The sequence below is a fragment of the Bufo bufo genome, chromosome 9 (genome assembly GCF_905171765.1).
Source record: "Bufo bufo chromosome 9, aBufBuf1.1, whole genome shotgun sequence".
In the NCBI taxonomy this organism is placed as follows: domain Eukaryota; kingdom Metazoa; phylum Chordata; class Amphibia; order Anura; family Bufonidae; genus Bufo; species Bufo bufo.
In genome coordinates, this window is record NC_053397.1 from 36,226,400 (window position 1) to 36,246,409 (window position 20,010).

Consider the following 20,010-nt stretch of genomic DNA (forward strand, 5'->3'; position numbering starts at 1 on the left):
TTTCCTCCTAGAGGCAGGAGCTATACCTGATGGTCTTCTTTTCCCAAAATGAATGTAATGAGAAAAGGGTTTTTAAAGGTGTCACAAAAAAATCTATTTTTCCTACAGTTGTGTGAAAAATGAATTGTATTGCTGTGCAATGCAAATGCTTTTCATGGATTTATATTAATTGGTTTTCTTTTCACTATAGGCTTTGGTTAAGCCACTGGCTGATGGGGGATTCTTGCTGTTCTATTTCCCGACTCCCCTGACAGCTTCCTATGGTAAGTGTGTTCTAGTATCTTTAGATTGTTCAGAGGGTATTTCCTCCAAACGTTTTTATCCTCTATACAATTGATAGGTGATAAATATTAGATGGGTAGGGTCTGATTGCTGGAACCTCAACAATCACTAGAACAGGGGACCTCAGTCCCTACAGCTTCACTGACTTGGCTAGGAGAAGTTTGAAGTCAGCACATCCGCCTCTCCTCTTCATTCAAAGTCTATGGCACTGACCAAAACAGCCGAGTGGATAGGTAATTAATTATTGTTGGAATATCCCTTGAAGAAGCTTCTAGAAAAAGTCTAAAACTGTGTTGTAACATTTCAGGTGCTCAAAGTATGAAGCCGTATCCACTGCATGCGCTGTTTATTTATCCCGCTTCGAGGGAAACATTACAGCATGGTGAGTGTGATGCTGATTTAAAGTGTAATGAATGTACAATATTCTTTTTATTACTAAGGGGAATAAACTCTTGTCTGGTCCCATATATTATTCTAAAGTAATTTGTAGTGAAGGTATTTAAAACAAATTTTGTCTGCAATGAAGGATATATTTTTGAAAGATTTTTTCATTAAAAAAAAAAATTCTTTCAAGTTAAAGGTGTTATCCAATGCTATAAACAGCCCCACTCACAGAGAATATATTTACCCCGCTCCTGGTCCCTGCACCACCACCGCTGCTGCTTCTCCCCGTGTGCCGATGAAAACATCCGGTGTCCGTGTTGGAGGGCGAAGAAGTCAATGGCGGACGGGGACGAACCCTCCCTAGCATCACCCGCGATGCTAGGGAGGCTTGTCCCCGTCTGCCATTGGCTGCTCCTCCCCACTGACACAGAATGTTTTCTTTGGCCCACTGGGAGAAGCGGTGGTGCGGGGACCAGGAGCTGCGCAGTGAGCAGGGTAAGTATATTTCCTGTGAAGGGCTTGGTATCTGTCAGGGGGGGGTTTGTCCGTTTATAGTATTGGATGACCCCTTTAACTATATTGGTCCACTTTATATAGACATCACTTTTTCTTCGTATTAATTATAGTCTGAATATTTCATCAGTATGTCCTGAAGTTTGTATAAATGCGATTAATTCTGTTGAAATTTGCTTACGGTTTTAAACAGTCTGTCAGGTAGAGGCAGAGGAGACAGGACAAACGTACACCTTTTGCAGAACTTTTAAGTAGTTTTATTAGTATTGGTTTGAATATAAATATTTACCGTCAAGACTGAAGTGCTCTATGCATTAAGCTGCTTCACAGCCTCCCTAGCGGTCTACGGGTTGGATGCTAGACAGACTTGCTTTAATGTGACCCACACCCCCAGTAGTTACCCACTTTTACAAGATCTATCGAACTTTTATAAGTGTTGTCCAGCCGTTAATATTGATGACCTATCGTCGAGACGAAGTGCAGTGTAATGAAGAGGAAGCAGCGCTCCCGTGGAGCACCATTTCCTCTTCAAACAGCTCATCAGCGAGGGTGCCAGGTGTCGGTCTGATATTGATGACCAATCCTGACCATGGGTCATAATATTATCTACCGGACAACCACTTTAATTTGAGTGGCTCCTTCAGCAGTGGTTGTCATGAATTGATCTGTACAGGTAAGGGTGCATTCACATAACCATATGTATTTTGCAGTCTGCAAAACACTGATCCACAAAAAATATGGCTGACATTTTTATTTTTTTTGTGAGGCTACAGAACGGACATATGGATGTAGACAGCACACAGTTTGCTGTCTACAATTTTTGCAGACCCATTTAAATGAATGGGTTTGCGTCTGATCTGCAAAAATGCGGTTCGGATGCGGACCAAAAATAAGGTTGTGTTATTGGGGCCTAAGGGTCCATTCACACGTCCGTAATTTGGGTCCGCATTCGTTCCGCAATTTGCGGACCCATTCACTTTCATTGGGGCTGGAACGGATGCAAATCCACATTTCCTGGATCCGCATCCGCATTTTCTGGATCCGCAATTTCGTTCCTGGAAAAAAATAGAACATGTCCTATTCTTGTCTGCAATTGCGGACCAGAAAAGGCAATTTCTATTATAGTGTCTGTGATGTGCGGATCCGCAAATTGCGGATCGCACATTGCAGGTGTCCGTGTTTTGCGGATCCACAAAACACTTATGGACGTGTGAATGGACCCTAATACAGCAATTCTGTGTATCTACATGAGTCTTCAGACCAAGTAGGCGCCGAGTATAGCAGATGTGGAGATGCAGATCTGGATGTGGAGAGTGCAGATGTGGAATGTTTACAGTGACCCGAGGGGATGACTATATTGATTACAAAAGTCCATATTTTGGCATATTTTATTGTTAAAATTTAAATTAAAGAAATAAAACTTGTTTTCTTTGCTTGGCTAAACATTAATGCACGTTTCATTTTTTTTCTTTTACAGAATCACATTTTAAAGCCCCATGCTTTCCCATACCAGACCATGAAATTATGCCTGAACTACCAACCTTTGTTTCTGCACTGCACTATGCCATTTTGAAGAGTCAGACTGACACCTCTGACAACTTTAACATTGTTGTGGAGAAACATGTGCGCTTATATTTGAAGCACCGAGCAGAAGGGTCTCATACACACAAAGATTTTGTTATAAGAACATATGACCAAAGGTTGGATTCGAGAAAAACCCTTTTTGTCGCGCCTAAAGATCGATCCCATATACATCCTTCTTTAAATAGTTATCTTCATGGGTCGGAAGCATATACTTTGCCTGTAAAAAGAGCACAAGAACTGATTGTGGAAAATCGAAAGGTTCAGCAGTTCAGTCCAGTATCAGATTATGAACCCATTGAGGATGATCATGACCTCTCAACAAGCACGAGGAGAGAAGTTGTCAATGACGGACTGTCTGATCATACAAATTATGATCAGGACAGAATAAAAGGCCTGATTGACCTAATATACATGAAAAAGAATGCTTCTAATAATGCAGAAACCAGCAGTAAGTAATGTTATTTTACTTGTTGAAGTATTTTTATGGGTATAATACAGTACACTACAGTGTGACAGGTTTATGCAAATTGCTCTTTGGGGCAATTTTTATCAGCAGAAGATGATAAAAACGACATCAAAGTTAGATATCTTTAATCACCCCTGCAACGTTTCAGCTCCACTGAGCCCCTCTTAAAGGGTTTCTGTCACCAGAATTAACCCCATTAAACTAGCTAACATTATCGATAGATAAAAGTAGGAAAAGGCTAGTTAGGTTTAGCTGACATTAAGGGTTAATTCTGGTGACCCCTTTAACCACCTCAGCCCCCAGTGCTTAAACACCCTGAAAGACCAGGCCACTTTTTACACTTCTGACCTACACTACTTTCACCGTTTATTGCTCGGTCATGCAACTTACCACCCAAATGAATTTTACCTCCTTTTCTTCTCACTAATAGAGCTTTCATTTGGTGGTATTTCATTGCTGCTGACATTTTTACTTTTTTTGTTATTAATCGAAATTTAACGATTTTTTTGCAAAAAAATGACATTTTTCACTTTCAGTTGTAAAATTTTGCAAAAAAAACGAGATCCATATATAAATTTTGCTCTAAATTTATTGTTCTACATGTCTTTGATAAAAAAAAAATGTTTGGGTAAAAAAAAAATGGTTTGGGTAAAAGTTATAGCGTTTACAAACTATGGTACAAAAATGTGAATTTCCGCTTTTTGAAGCAGCTCTGACTTTCTGAGCACCTGTCATGTTTTCTGAGGTTCTACAATGCCCAGACAGTACAAACACCCCACAAATGACCCCATTTCGGAAAGTACACACCCTAAGGTATTCGCTGATGGGCATAGTGAGTTCATAGAACTTTTTATTTTTTGTCACAAGTTAGCGGAAAATTATGATTTTTTTTTTTTTTTTTTTTTTTTTTTCATACAAAGTCTCATATTCCACTAACTTGTGACAAAAAATAAAAAGTTCTATGAACTCACTATGCCCATCAGCGAATACCTTGGGGTCTCTTCTTTCCAAAATGGGGTCACTTGTGGGGTAGTTATACTGCCCTGGCATTCTAGGGGCCCAAATGTGTGGTAAGGAGTTTGAAATCAAATTCTGTAAAAAATGACCTGTGAAATCCGAAAGGTGCTCTTTGGAATATGGGCCCCTTTGCCCACCTAGGCTGCAAAAAAAGTGTCACACATCTGGTATCTCCGTACTCAGGAGAAGTTGGGGAATGTGTTTTGGGGTGTCATTTTACATATACCCATGCTGGGTGAGAGAAATATCTTGGCAAAAGACAACTTTTCCCATTTTTTTATACAAAGTTGGCATTTGACCAAGATATTTATCTCACCCAGCATGGGTATATGTAAAAAGACACCCCAAAACACATTCCTCAACTTCTCCTGAGTACGGAGATACCAGATGTGTGACACTTTTTTGCAGCCTAGGTGGGCAAAGGGGCCCACATTCCAAAGAGCACCTTTCGGATTTCACTGGTCATTTTTTACAGAATTTGATTTCAAACTCCTTACCACACATTTGGGCCCCTAGAATGCCAGGGCAGTATAACTACCCCACAAGTGACCCCATTTTGGAAAGAAGAGACCCCAAGGTATTCCGTGAGGGGCATGACGAGTTCCTAGAATTTTTTTATTTTTTGTCACAAGTTAGTGGAAAATGATGATTTTCTTTTTTTTTTTTTCATACAAAGTCTCATATTCCACTAACTTGTGACAAAAAATAAAAAGTTCTATGAACTCACTATGCCCATCAGCAAATACCTTGGGGTCTCTTCTTTCCAAAATGGGGTCACTTGTGGGGTAGTTATACTGCCCTGGCATTCTAGGGGCCCAAATGTGTGGTAAGGAGTTTGAAATCAAATTCTGTAAAAACTGACCAGTGAAATCCAAAAGGTGCTCTTTGGAATATGGGCCCCTTTGCCCACCTAGGCTGCAAAAAAGTGTCACACATCTGGTATCTCCGTATTCAGGAGAAGTTGAGGAATGTGTTTTGGGGTGTCTTTTTACATATACCCATGCTGGGTGAGATAAATATCTTGGTCAAATGCCAACTTTGTATAAAAAAATGGGAAAAGTTGTCTTTTGCCAAGATATTTCTCTCACCCAGCATGGGTATATGTAAAATGACACCCCAAAACACATTCCCCAACTTCTCCTGAGTACGGAGATACCAGATGTGTGACACTTTTTTGCAGCCTAGGTGGGCAAAGGGGCCCATATTCCAAAGAGCACCTTTCGGATTTCACTGGTCATTTTTTACAGAATTTGATTTCAAACTCCTTACCACACATTTGGGCCCCTAGAATGCCAGGGCAGTATAACTACCCCACAAGTGACCCCATTTTGGAAAGAAGAGACCCCAAGGTATTCGCTGATGGGCATAGTGAGTTCATGGAAGTTTTTATTTTTTGTCACAAGTTAGTGGAATATGAGACTTTGTATGAAAAAAATAAAAAAATAAAAAAAATAAAAATCATCATTTTCCACTAACTTGTGACAAAAAATAAAAAATTCTAGGAACTCGCCATGCCCCTCACGGAATACCTTGGGGTGTCTTCTTTCCAAAATGGGGTCACTTGTGGGGTAGTTATACTGCCCTGGCATTTTCCATGGGCCCTAATGTGTGGTAAGTAGGTAAATGACCTGTGAAATCCTAAAGGTGCTCTTTGGAATATGGGCCCCTTTGCCCACCTAGGCTGCAAAAAAGTGTCACACATGTGGTATCGCCGTATTCAGGAGAAGTTGGGGAATGTTTTTTGGTGTGTCATTTTACATATACCCATGCTGGGTGAGAGAAATATCTTGGTAAAAGACAACTTTTCCCATTTCTTTATACAAAGTTGGCATTTGACCAAGATATTTCTCTCACCCAGCATGGGTATATGTAAAATGACACCCCAAAACACATTCCCCAACTTCTCCTGAGTACGGAGATACCAGATGTGTGACACTTTTTTGCAGCCTAGATGCGCAAAGGGGTCCACATTCCTTTTAGGAGGGCATTTTTAGACATTTGGATACCAGACTTCTTCTCACGCTTTGGGGCCCCTAGAATGCCAGGGCAGTATAAATACCCCACATGTGACCCCATTTTGGAAAGAAGACACCCCAAGGTATTCAATGAGGGGCATGGCGAGTTCATAGAATTTTTTTTTTTTGGCACAAGTTAGCGGAAATTGACATTTTTTATTTTTTTCTCACAAAGTCTCCCGTTCCGCTAACTTGGGACAAAAATTTCAATCTTTCATGGACTCAATATGCCCCTCACGGAATACCTGGGGGTGTCTTCTTTCCGAAATGGGGTCACATGTGGGGTATTTATACTGCCCTGGCATTCTAGGGGCCCTAAAGCGTGAGAAGAAGTCTGGAATATAAATGTCTAAAAATTTTTACGCATTTGGATTCCGTGAGGGGTATGGTGAGTTCATGTGAGATTTTATTTTTTGACACAAGTTAGTGGAATATGAGACTTTGTAAGAAAAAAAAAAAAATAATTCCGCTAACTTGGGCCAGAAAAATGTCTGAATGGAGCCTTACAGAGGGTCATCAATGACAGGGGGGGGTGATCAATGACAGGGGGGGTGAGCAATGACAGGGGGGTGATCAGGGAGTCTATATGGGGTGATCACCACAGTCATTGATCACGCCCCTGTAAGGCTTCATTCAGACGTCCGTATGCGTTTTGCGGATCCGATCCATCTATCAGTGGATCCGTAAAAATCATGCGGACATCTGAATGGAGCTTTTACAGGGGGTTGATCAATGACAGGGGTGTAATCAATGACAGGGGGGTGATCAGGGAGTCTATATGGGGTGATCACCACAGTCATTGATCACGCCCCTGTAAGGCTTCATTCAGACGTCCGTATACGTTTTTGCGGATCCGATCCATCTATCAGTGGATCCGTAAAAATCATGCGGACATCTGAATGGAGCTTTACAGGGGTTGATCAATGACAGGGGTGTAATCAATGACAGGGGGGTGATCAGGAAGTCTATATGGGGTGATCAGGGGCAAATAAGGGGTTAATAAGTGACGGGGGGGGGGGGGGGGGTGTAGTGTAGTGTAGTGGTGCTTGGTGCTACTTTACTGAGCTACCTGTGTCCTCTGGTGGTCGATCCAAACAAAGGGGACCACCAGAGGACCAGGTAGCAGGTATATTAGACGCTGTTATCAAAACAGCATCTAATATACCTGTTAGGGGTTAAAAAAAACACATCTCCAGCCTGCCAGCGAACGATCGCCGCTGGCAGGCTGGAGATCAACTCTCTTACCTTCCGTTCCTGTGCGCGCGCGTTCACAGGAAGTCTCGGCTCGCGCAGGGCTGCCACCTCCGGAACGCGAATCTGCGTTAGGCGGTCCGGAGGTGGTTAAGCTTGAGAAGGGGTTAGTAGAATGGAAATGTTGAATTGGTGAATAAAGATTTCTAACTTTTAGTGCTGCCCTGGCTTTCATATTTTTCTGCTACAGAGGAATTTCGGAAAAATCATGTGAGGTGTGTGCTAATATGATTTGATTCCAGTCATTCTGGTTTTCAGTTTGATATTTGGCTGTCATTACTTAGCCTATACTGACAGTTTAAAGGGAACCTGTCACCAAAAAAAACGCTTACTAAGCTGTTAATAGTACCTTATAGTGCTGCATAGTAGTTTCCTAATGCACTTTTTCATCGTTTAGCTGCATCTAGCCTCCTTGAGAAATCGATGTTTTATTCAGCCGCTGCCCCCTGCTTCAAGTCAGGTTTGAAGTCAAGGGGGCAGCGGCCTAGGCGTCTCCAATGCTGCTCTCCCCCCCCTCCCGCCGCCTTTATTGACAAGCCGGATCTCAGTGCCGGGACCGCGCTCCCAGCCCGCATGCGCAGTAAAGGGCTGCTGTAGCGCGATCCCGGCTCCGGCTCGTACACTCAGCCGGCTTCAGTTTCGCTACTGCGCATGCTCCCGCCAGCCTTACATACTAGCGCAGTTACAGAAGATGCCGGGTGCATGCGCAGTAGCGAAACTGAAGCCGGAGCCAGGAGCCGGGATCGCGCTACAGCAGCCCTTTACTGCGCATGCGGGCTGGGAGCGCGGTCCCGGCACTGAGATTCGGCTTGTCAATAAAGGCGGCGGGAGGTGGGGAGAGCAGTATTGGAGACGCCTAGGCCGCTGCCCCCTTGACTTCAAACCTGACTTGAAGCAGGGGGCAGCGGCTGAATAAAACATCGATTTCTCAAGGAGGCTAGATGCGGCTAAACGATTAAAAAGTGCATTAAGAAACTACTATGCAGCACTATAAGGTACTATTAACAGCTTGGTAAGCGTTTTTTTGGTGACAGGTTCCCTTTAAAGGGCATCTGTCAGCAGATTTGTATCTGTGACAATGGCTGACATGTTACATGTGCGCTTGGCAGCTGAAGGCATCTGTGTTGGTCCCATGGTCATATGTGCCCGCATTTCTGAGAAAAATTAAGTTTTAATATATGCAAATGAGCCTCTAGAACAACGGGGGCGTTACCGTTACACCTAGAGGCTCCTTTTTCTGCTGAGCCTACAATAGTGCTTTCCATCATTCCCTAAATCATTGACCTGTGTAAAGGGACCCTTTAGTTCCATTCCAGTCATTTTTCCAAAGATCATGTAAGGCGAATACATCTTCATTGTTTTGCAAAGCAATATTCTATAACAATGCAAAGAGGTATTTTGTATTCATTCATTACCCATTGGTCAAAACCCTCTGATCTGGCAGTGTTATGTTCCAGTAGTCTGGATCATTTTAAAAGTAAACTATCACCTCCTCCTCTCCTAACGACCCCCCCCCCCCCCCCCCCCCCCATTTCTTTTGTGATTGCATGTACCATTGCTATGCTTTTCTGGAATGTACTAGAAGACTGAAGAGGAATAATAATGTTTTATCTTTAAAAAGGTCACAACGACGTGGATTCAGCACATTCTGTTTCCACTTTAATATCTGCACTTGGTGGGCAAGATACAGATCTAAGAGAGGAGAGCACAGAAATGGAACCAGATGATGCAGATCCAGAAAATTATAATGAACTGTTTGGACAATCATTAGAGGCTAGTATTAATATAATAAACACTATCAACAAACTGTTTCCTGATCAAAACCAAACTACTAATGAGATGGATAAAACAGAGTTTTCGTTGGCACCAGACTCTGTTGCTAATATTTCCGCACATTCTGAGCAAAGCAGTTATGTACAAGAGCAAAGCGTGGATCAACCGCCATCAGAAACTGCTCCTCCTGTAAATGAGGTCTTTGCTGAAAAGGAAGATGTGAATGATGACTTATTGGCAACTGAGGAAATGATCCAGGTATTGACTTTCATCATTAAATACATTTCTATTACTAGCTTCCAGACGGATATAAGCTTTTTCATTATATGATATTCCATTATTCTCATTTAACTTTTATTTCCTTCATAATTATTTTTAGGGACCATATTCAAGCTATGCCAGTCCTTGTCCCAGCACACCTACAGAACAAGTTTACCCACAACAGAATTCTAATTCAAGCAGTATGGAATCTGAAATGCACTGGAAATTGATCCCAATTACAGGTAATGTATTTACTTTTCAGATTTTTATGGTTGTATTTGTGTGGTGAAATGCAGATAAATCAGTCTCTTGATAAGGGCTCATTCAGACGGCCCTATGCCGTCCGCAAAAATGCGGATCCGTTTTTTTGCAGATAGTTCAGCATGTCAGCAAAAAAATGGCTTGCATTCCGTTTTTTTGCTGACCCATAGACTTCAATAGGGCTAGTCCTGATTTTCACTGACAAGTATAGGACATGTTTCATTTGTTTTGCGGAGCCGTGCAATGGAAGAAAGGGCCTCAGAAGTAAATAGGGCAGCATTTAATCCGCAAAAAAACGGATCCGCATTTTTGCAGACAGCATACGGCCTTCTGAATGAGCCTTAAGTCTGAAATGTCTGCAGCGGTTTACCAGAGATGTCACAATAGGACGAAGCTCACTTGTCATCTTTGCACACTACCGTAGTTTCTGTCTGCAATCGTTCCACACTTTTTGCAGATCGGATGTGGACCAATTAATTTCTATAGGGCTGCAAAAGATACGGACCGCACAGTGTGCTGTCCTCATCCACACCTCGGTTCCGTTGCCCTGGCAAAAAAATAGAACATGTCCTATTCTTGTCCCTTTTGCAGACAAGAATGAGCATTTCTAAGAAAGGGCAGGATGTGCTTATCCACAGAATGCGGAACACACATGGCCAGTATCTGTGTTTCTCATCCGTATTATTGGGGGACACAGTCTTGACCTTGGGTATAGCTATTGCAACTAAGAGGCGACACTAAACAAAGAAAGTGTTAGCTCCTCCTCTCAGCTATATGCCTCCTGCATACACTGAACTAATCAGTTTTAGCTTAGTAGGAGGCAGACCTCCCTGCGTTGCAAGTCTGCTGGTTTTTTGTTTTTTCTTCTTTCCTTTTCTAATGGGAGTTTCAGGCAGTCCGTAAAACTGCCTGCACTCCCATTCAGGAGACGGGAGCCCAAGGGGGTCACCCAAACCCCCTGCTCCTTCCCGTGCTCCAGAAGAAAAGGAGGACCAAAGGTTCTGGTAAAAACCTCTGCCTCCCGCAAGCAATCGGGTCACCACAGCCATCCACGCCGAAAGTCCCCTCTGTTCCGGTGTAGCGTCCCTCACCAAGGGGCCGAAGGGGTGCAGAAAACTCTGGACGGGTGAGTATTTCCCTAAAAGTCTTCCTGTGGCTTAACTCTTCTGGCTTCCCTGTTCGGCAGGGGCGGTCGCATGCCTGTGCCCCCCTGTGAGAGGTGCCTTGTGTGTGCAGGGTATAATCAGGCCCATACTACAGCAGCTGGCAGGTGAAGGGACCCACCCTTAACCCTTCGCTGTGTTTGAAAGCTGGATGCCTGCAAGGCCTGGGCGCTGCATTGGATGTGTAGCAGCATAGGTGTGCGCAGCCTATTGCATTAGGGTGTGCACCCTAAAGCACAAACACGCTGCGTGTGTGTATGTATGTATGTGTGTATATATATATATATATATATATATATATATATATATATATATATATATATATATATATATATATATATATATATACACACACACACACACACACACACACACACACACACACACACACACACACACACACACACACACACACACACACACACACACACACACACACACACACACACACACACTCTCTAAGGGGTATCAGGGTACATTATTATACAGGGGTAATATAACTTATATTATATGTTATATTACCCCTTCATCCTGTCCCCTGAGATAGCCTTCCTCAGTTATATTACCCCTGTATAATAATGTACCCTAATACCCCTTAGTTTTACCCCCTGTATAATTTACCCTGATCCTTCAGTTATATTACCCCCTGTAATTTACCCTGATACCCCTCATTTATACAGTATCATATAACTGAGGGGTATCAGGGTACATTATACAGGGGTGTAATTGAGGAGGGGTAGCAGCAGCAGGGAACATACAGGGCAGAGTTCCAGTGGTGTAGCGTGGTTTGTCAGCACCCGGGGCAAGCCAAGTATTTCTCCCCCCAATCTTTTTACAAATAATGCAGTACATGTCACCTGCGGTCCTATGTGACACCACAGATAACACAGTGATAACTGAGTACAGATACTGTAGTAGATGTCACCTGCAGTCCTATGTAATACCACAGATAACACAGTGGTAACTCTCTGAGTACAGATAATGTAGTAGATGGGTGTGAGGCCCCAGAATTCAGAACACGCACAGTGTGACCTGAAGTCTGGGACCGGACTGCGGCCGTGTGGGCTAAATCCTATAGCCCCCCCCAAACAGATATGTGGATGGACATTACATATAATGGTGCACACTATACAGTAGAGTACAGCAGCACATACCTGTTACATCCAGTGACGTCTCCTGTGATGTAGACTTTCCTCAACGTCTTCATTCGGAGATAAGACCGCCATAATACCTTCTTTCAGCCGCGTATCTGCATAGTTTCACAGAAAAATGTTTAGATTTCTCACTTTACTATCATCCTCAGATAACAGACCTCCCCTCCACCCGTAGTGCCCATAAGTATAATGCCCTCTGTATAATTATAATATATACTGGCCCCCTCTGTGTTGTTATTATTCTTAATATTATAATGGCCCCCTCTGTATTAGGCTCCATTCACACGTCCGCAAAATGTGTCCGCATCCATTCCGCAATTGTGCGGAACGGGTGCAAACCCATGCGGACCCAGAGCTCTATTAGGGTGAATAGGACTTTACACTCTCCCTGCTGCCCTGTGCTTTGTGCACACAACAGCAGTGAGCTGACCATGGCAGCCATCCTCTCATGTGCCCCCCAGCTTCTCATGTGCCCCCCAGCCCCTGATCCACCCCCCAGCCTCTCCCTCTTATCAGCAGCCTCTGGTAAACCCACCCCCCCTCCCCAGTATTAATCATTGGTGGCAGTGGCCACAGGGTCCCCCTCCTCCCCCCCATCATTGGTGGCAGTGGGCAGTTCCGATCGGAGTCCCAGCAGTGTAATGCTGGGGCTCCGATCGGTTACCATGGCAGCCAGGACGCTACTGAAGTCCTGGCTGCCATGGTATGTTAGTGAGCAGCATTATACTCACGTGCGCCGCGGCCGCCGGGCGCTCCTTCATCTCATAGGTCTATGCGGCGTATTGCTAATGCTTATAGCATTAACAATGCGCCGCACAGACAGAAGGAGCGACCGGCGGCCACGGCGCACGTGAATATAATGCTGCTCACTAACATACCATGGCAGCCAGGACTTCAGTAGCGTGACTCCTGGCTGCCATGGTAACCGATCGGAGCCCCAGCATTACACTGCTGGGACTCCGATCGGAACTGCCCACTGCCATTAATGCAGAGACTGAAAAACATTCCCGGCACCCGACCTCTGACAGGACTCTGTGATCCGCGCGATTAACCCCTCAACTAAGGGGTTAATTGCGGCGGATCGCAGCGTGCAGTCATAGGGGCCGGAATATGGCCGGCACATGAACGATACGTTGGTATTCAGGCATTCATTGGTGGCGCAGTGGCCACAGTCCCTCCCCTTCTCCTCCTACTCTGTTCTTATTGGTGGCCAGCGGCAGCCGCGCACAGTGGGGAGGGAGGGACTCCCTTCTTCTCCACTGTGCCGGCTCAGGAGAACATGGTGCGTGCCGAGAGTGCGATCATTCACTACCGCTCCGTGGTACAAAATCCATATCGTGGCACAAATTTATATCCCATATCGCCTATATCGCCCACCCCTAGGGGCAAGTTTCTCACAGCTGCAGTTCTTTGGCCCTTGAGATCCAGACACTATTCTTTTTCAGCAGAATTTGGTTTCCCTTGCTGCGGTTTGGACATTTCTGCAGGGGGTGGCGCACGGTAAGCCCCCTTACCAACTTCCGTTGAATCCCTAGTACTTAAATCTGGGGCTCAGCGCTCTCCAGTTCTCTCCGTTTGAGCCTTTGCAGCAGGTGTCCCTTTTGCTTCCTGTCTTACAAGGTGGGCTTCTTGTTGGCAGTCATTTCCATCCATAGGGTGTCAGAACTAGCGGCTCTTTCATGTCGGTCGCCCTTCCTCATCCTCCATCAGGACATGGTAGTCCTTCGTCCGGTATAGTCCTTTTTTCAGAAGGTTGTCAGCATTCCATCTCAATGTAGGGTTCATTTCTCCCTTCCTTTTTGTGCGGCCACGTCTCCTGTTTGGGAATAGTCGTTCCACACTCTGGTTTTGGTTCGGGTCGTTCGCATCTGTTGGTCTTAGATGTCCTCTTTACGATGAACTGAGTCATTATTCATCATTCCGGAGGGACCGAGACGAGGGCTGGCTATGTCTAAAGTTTCCATGTTTTGGATGGATTTGTTTGGTCATGGTGAATACGTACTGCATCAGTGGCCGGGCTCCACCCTTTCAGGTTACTGCTCATTTTACTCGAGCAATGGTTGGGCGGTACATCACAGGGCTTCGGCCCTTCAGGGGTGCAGGGCGGCTGCCTGGTCGTCTGGGCACACTTTTTTCCAAGTTTTACAGGGTGCACACCTTTGCATCTTCTGACACTTCTCTGGGGCGTAGCGTTTTGCAGAAAGCGGTCCTCGGATTGACCAGATGGCTTATTAGTTTATGACCCACCCCGGGGACTGCTCTGGAACGTCCTAAGGTCAAGCCTGTGTCCCCCAATGATACGGATGAAAAAACTAGATTTTTGTACGTACCGTAAAATCTGTTTCTCTTCCGTTCATTGGGGGGACACAGCTCCCACTCTGTATGTACATTACTGGTTCGCCTACATGGGTCCTTCTGGTTCTTGACGATGACCTATCTTCTGTTTTCTTCCTTTTTATTATTTGCTGTTGGCTACTCTTGGCTGCTCCTACTGCTTTTGTAAAAACTGATTGTGTCTGCAGGAGGGATATAGCTGAGGAGGAGCTAACACTTTCTTTGTTTAGTGTCGCCTCCTAGTGGCAAAAGCTTTACCCAAGGTCAAGACTGTGTCCCTCAATGAATGGAAGAGAAACAGATTTTGTGGCAAGTACAAAAATCTAGTTTTTGTGGATCTGCAATGTGCCCTTAAAGGGGTTGTCTAAGTTATGTTTATTGATGACCTGTCATCAGATCGGCGGGGATCTTACACCCGGCACCCCCTGTCGATCTGATTTTGATGATCTATCCTGAGGATAGGTCAACAATAAAAGTAACTTGGACAACCCCTTTAAAGGGAGTCTGTCACCACGGTATGCCATTATACACTGCTTACAGAGTACTGTAGCCTAACTGTAGAGGAGTCAAATGGTACCTGTCTCCTTTTGTTTTGATGTTCACCAAAGGAAAAAACAGTTTTATTCATATGTAAACGAGGGCTCGCAAGTGCCCAGGGGTGACATTTGGACTGTAAGTGCCCAGGCCACTCCTCCTTCTCACATAACCCCTTCCCAGCCTGTTGCTTGGCCTGCCCTGCAAGCCTCTTACGTCATCTAGTATAGATCCCGCTGGCGCGTGCGCACTGTGATGACCATTGTGGGCAGCAGCATCGCTCCATGCAGTGCGCATGCGCCGGCGGAATCTCATCCTGTACACTGGATCACAGATTCCCCAAAGGGAGCAAAAACGGGCGCTAAAATATAGCCTTTAATAATGATAATTAAAACCTAGCGCCATAGTCAAGAATTAATATAGAAAAAAAGGAACAGTCTTACCATTCCGACGTGACCCAGATGGGGACAGGCCTAGCGTGGTAAAGTTGATACACCACGTCTAGGCGGTAACTTGGTGTGGTCGTTGGTAGACTCAGTGTAGACATTGCAGGAACTGGTATCCCTAAATATCCCTGAATGTGGGATGGGGACATTGCTGATAGAGCCCTGCCTGTCTACACAGAGTGCTTTCCCCCGCAAGGGGCGACCCCGTCCGGATACCTAACCCTGATATAGGGCGGTATCCCTAATATGCCCTAAAGGATAGTTCCCGACGTGTCATGTTTCAAGTCATCTATCAGGGGAAGTAATCCAAATAGGTGAAAGCAACCGTCCTGCAAAGAGAATGTAATCAAATAAGAAACGATACTAAACAATAGAATGAGAACTCAAAGGTGGACAGAACTGGGACATACCTTAGATCAGTGGATCTATAGGATGAAGGGTCGGGACATCAATGGTCCCTCTAAGATGGTGCTCCCCACAAGTGACTGGGGGAGCACCCGTGGAGCAGCTGAGTTTGTCCCTACAGCTGCACGCTCAAAATGCATGTGAGGCACCATATTTATGGGCGCATTGCGTGCCCTGGGATTCCACAACTCCGCCTCCCATTGTCATGTGATCTATGTAACTAGAAAAAATAATCCTGAAATCTAACTGAAATCTGTTTTCACTCCAGCCTAACGATAACATGACACTACCTGTTCTGTAGGGTTCACATCTCAGCAGTTTTCTCGTTATCACACATTATTGCACTGAAAGCTAACATCTTAAAAAGTTTAGTCCACAAAAAGTATTACTATGCAAAGAATACGCCATTTCAAGTGAAGTATTATTGCAGTATACATGCATCAAAAATATATATTATGTACATTATCTTCTCCTGCTGTTAGTATTTCTGGTCCACCTTCTTCTGCCTTCAGAGGTAGACTTAACATGCTCAGTAGGTTCCTTGCTCCCTTTTCTCCCCTAAGTGCCAGTGTGGTGATCTTGTAATGAAGGAGGTGAAGTGGCCCAGATGCTTTTCATTCTTTCCTACTTCTAAATTCATAGAGATTTATATTTCTCAAGATGCTATATGTGAGGGGCTATTTTCTATGCAGGGGAGGGAAGGCTTTAATGAGCTAATTGTAGTGCATTCTGGGAGATGCAGGCACTTGAGTGTCTCATGTGAGCTGCTGCCCATCCACAGAAAGAAAAGAAAGTCCTCCAGCGAAGCGAGTAAAGAGTTAAATTAGGCCATAGACTTTTTAGCGAACCATTTTGGTGTACCTCAAAAATGCACCAGAAAACACTAAAACCGCAAAAGTGAACACAAACTGCTTAAAATAAACTGTATATGAAACCACCCTAACAAAGCTGAAGCTCGTCTGTGAGCATCTTTATCTGTGCTTAGCAAGAGAACAATAGAGCTGCCATACTGTCATCCCAATTCTACACCTACTATTACAATGAACATTACATTACAGATAACCTCTCCCCTTCACAGTGGTAAATTGGCAGTGAATTACCTGTCTATATAGGAGATTTAATAATTTGTGTTGACTGCTACAGAAGGACATTATTTTGAATTTAGTTTTCAGTGACGATTGAGTTTAAAAAGCCCTGATGGAAATGTCCCTTTCAGTATTCACAGCAGGGAGAATTTGCTATGTTTCATCAATTTTAACTCCTCCCAGCTGTGCCTTGTCTGCACATATATCACATGATTGACTTCCGTTGTGTGAAATATGTCTCTGTAGACAGTATAATTTTGTTATTCTCCATACTAGGACGTCAATGTGATATTTAATGCAGCATGCCAGAAATACATTTTTTATGATACATAATCTGGCAAGTAAAGCAGTGTATGCCTCTGTATGAAGTGAGATGTATACAGAGGTGACACTAGGGAGGCTCGTCCCCGTCGTGACCTGTTATTGGCTGTGAATCCTGTGAGATTTTTAACTTGTGCTATTGGCTTTTAGCGGTGTATGCACTATGCTTATAACATGCACTTTCTCAACATTGTACTGTTTATACAAGTCTGTGCATTGGACCTGGACTATGGGCTGTTATTTAGTAGACTGCTGACGGGAGAACATTTTGAGGGAATTTTAATTTCACCTGTAGCCCTGCATATTTACTGATCACTCCCGTGTTTCAGATATTTGGAAATGCATCAAACTTTTTGGTTGTGAGACGTGTCTGTATTTTTATCATCACCATCAACCATTCTACCACCTTATTAGGTGATTATATGTTGTAGTAGATGGATTGCCGAACTCCTGTTTTTAACCTATTGGATTCTATAGAATAAGACCCTAGATAAGAATCCATGATTTCTAACTACTGGTTTCCCCCAGGAGAGGAAGGAAGAATACCAGAGGATCATATTGGAAATCTTAGAGATGAAAAACCACAAGGTGAGGAGGGTAATGCGTGTGATCAGAGTTAAAGTTATATGCTAAGCTTTGTTGTAATTGTAGTATGTAAGGAAGCCCGTTCTGTACTTGGCACTTCCATTTTTCTTGAGGTCTGAGCAGAACATTTACTCCTGAAAAATGTTAAATTACTTTTTCAGAGCTTCCTTTGGCAGCTATAGGGTGGTAAACATACTACAAGGATTGTGCTAACATAATCCTGTATGGGTGAAAAATAGTTGCCCCTTAGATCTTGAGGTCGTGGGTTGCAGAGCAGACCAAACCTTGGTGCATCTTAGATTTTAAGATATTTAAGTGTCCAGGTTTAATTAAAACTATATGTTTTAGACCTATTAGATTGTGTAGTGTTCAGCGTCTCCTGCCAGATGTTTAAAATTACGGTAATGACCGGAGAGTCATCGGTAGGGTTGCTAAAGCTTCTTTGCAGGAGACCACTTTATCGTCCCACCGTTAGCTAAGCACCAGACTACCCACTCTCCTGGACTGTCAGTTTTAATCATCTGACAGTAGATATGGCAGCAATCCTTATTGGAGCAACAGCAAAAAAAATAAAATTATTGCTAAAGATCATTTCATCTTCACGTACACTGCACATTCATTTTATTTTATTTTTTTCTGTGCCTTTGCTTACTGCAGCTATAAAATGGTTACTTAATTTTTATTTTCAGTGGAAACGTCTGTCTGCTGCAGGGGAAATGTATTACATGCAGCCATTCAAATGAATGCAATACTTGAATAACCAGAGTAAGACCCGTCTTTGTGAGCCATGCTCTCTAGTTCTATAGGAGGGTCCCGAACAGAGCCTCAGCCCATCGAAGATGTGCATATGCCCTAGTAGGGAACGTGGACTGAGGTTGCCTTTGTGGCACTCTCTTTAAAGAACAGCTAGTTGCGGTATCAGCAACCTTCGGCACTCCAACTGCTGTGAACCTACAACTCCTAGCATGCACACTTACTTGGCTGTTCTTGTCACTCTCATAGAAGTGAGTAGGATTCTGGGAGTTGTAGTCTCAAAACAACTGGAGTGCTGGAGGTTACTGATCCCCGAGCTAGTTGATGCTCCAGGTTGGGCTGAAAGATTGTGCCCTCTTTGAAACACAGGGTTGGAAGGAGCCATCGCGTAATCTTTCTGCAATTATAATTAGCCAAGACTGCTTAGGTCCCCCCCACTCCCATTATATGAAAATGAACCTATTGTTGCAGCTCTCCCTCTAAATGAGTCCAAAATTCTGTGATTATTAATCATGTATTTAGATATCTAAATGTCTACATCATACATCAAGTTTAAATTTTCTGCTTGCCCTTAAACTTTCCCTAGTTAACTTAATAATAATTTCCTATCTACTGAGATCTTTTCTAAAAGTGGAGTAGTTAAAGTGGTATTCTCGTAATTGCAAGTTATCCCCTACCCACTGAATAGAGGATGACCGCTAGACTGGTGGGAGTCTAACCGCTGGGACCCCACCAATTGCCAGAAACACTGAGTCCTATGGCACTAACATTACCAGGTACAAAGCTTAATGCTATAGACAGTAAATGGAGTGGTAGTGTGCCTGCATGACCACCAATCCATTTAACGTCTTCTGGCTGGACAAACGCCACCCACTTTGGCAATTTGATTTCAATCGAATGCCATGTTAAAAGTTTATTGTTCGGGAAATGTACAACTGCCCCAGCAGCATCCCTCATTTATATAAGCCAATTGCCATGACAGCTTCTAACGAGAAGGGATTGTCTGAATTCAAACAGAACGATAATGTGCACATGGAAAAGAGAACTTTTCTGTGGAACAGGGAACAGGCGTGTTTGTTCTAGTAAACGCGCTCCTTGTGATGGCTGCATTTCAAGGTCCGACCACTGCTCTTCTGACCCTAACCTCACAGCATCATAATGATTTATGACGCTGTGAGTTCCTGCCTGACTGTGGTTCTTCTGTACTGACATAAATCATGATGCTGTGAGTTCAGGTCAGAGGAGGAGTGTTGGGTCCAGAAAATGCCCCATCACATGGAGCCTGTTTCCCATCCGAAACGCATTCGTGAGAAAGAGACCTAAAGGGAATCCCAATTTTTAACTTTGCATTAGACAGGGCTCTGTACTTTTTATTTTGTTGGATATCTCATCATTGCAGGTCTAATTGTCTTCTGTGAGTAAC

At 43.9% G+C, this 20,010-nt stretch overlaps 1 protein-coding gene across 4 annotated transcripts in view; it reads left to right on the forward strand.

Annotated features, from left to right (window-relative positions):
* TASOR (transcription activation suppressor) overlaps positions 1-20,010 on the forward strand; it is a 96,542-nt gene that overhangs the window by 64,508 nt on the left and 12,024 nt on the right. For 3 of the 4 annotated variants that reach the window (XM_040408700.1, XM_040408701.1, XM_040408703.1), the window contains exons 12-17: positions 191-263; positions 590-664; positions 2,657-3,211; positions 9,134-9,543; positions 9,665-9,788; positions 17,778-17,837. In XM_040408700.1, the coding sequence (XP_040264634.1) occupies positions 191-263; positions 590-664; positions 2,657-3,211; positions 9,134-9,543; positions 9,665-9,788; positions 17,778-17,837 (1,297 nt within the window). The remainder of the gene's footprint in view (positions 1-190; positions 264-589; positions 665-2,656; positions 3,212-9,133; positions 9,544-9,664; positions 9,789-17,777; positions 17,838-20,010) is intronic. The other variant, XM_040408702.1, reaches the window with a different exon arrangement.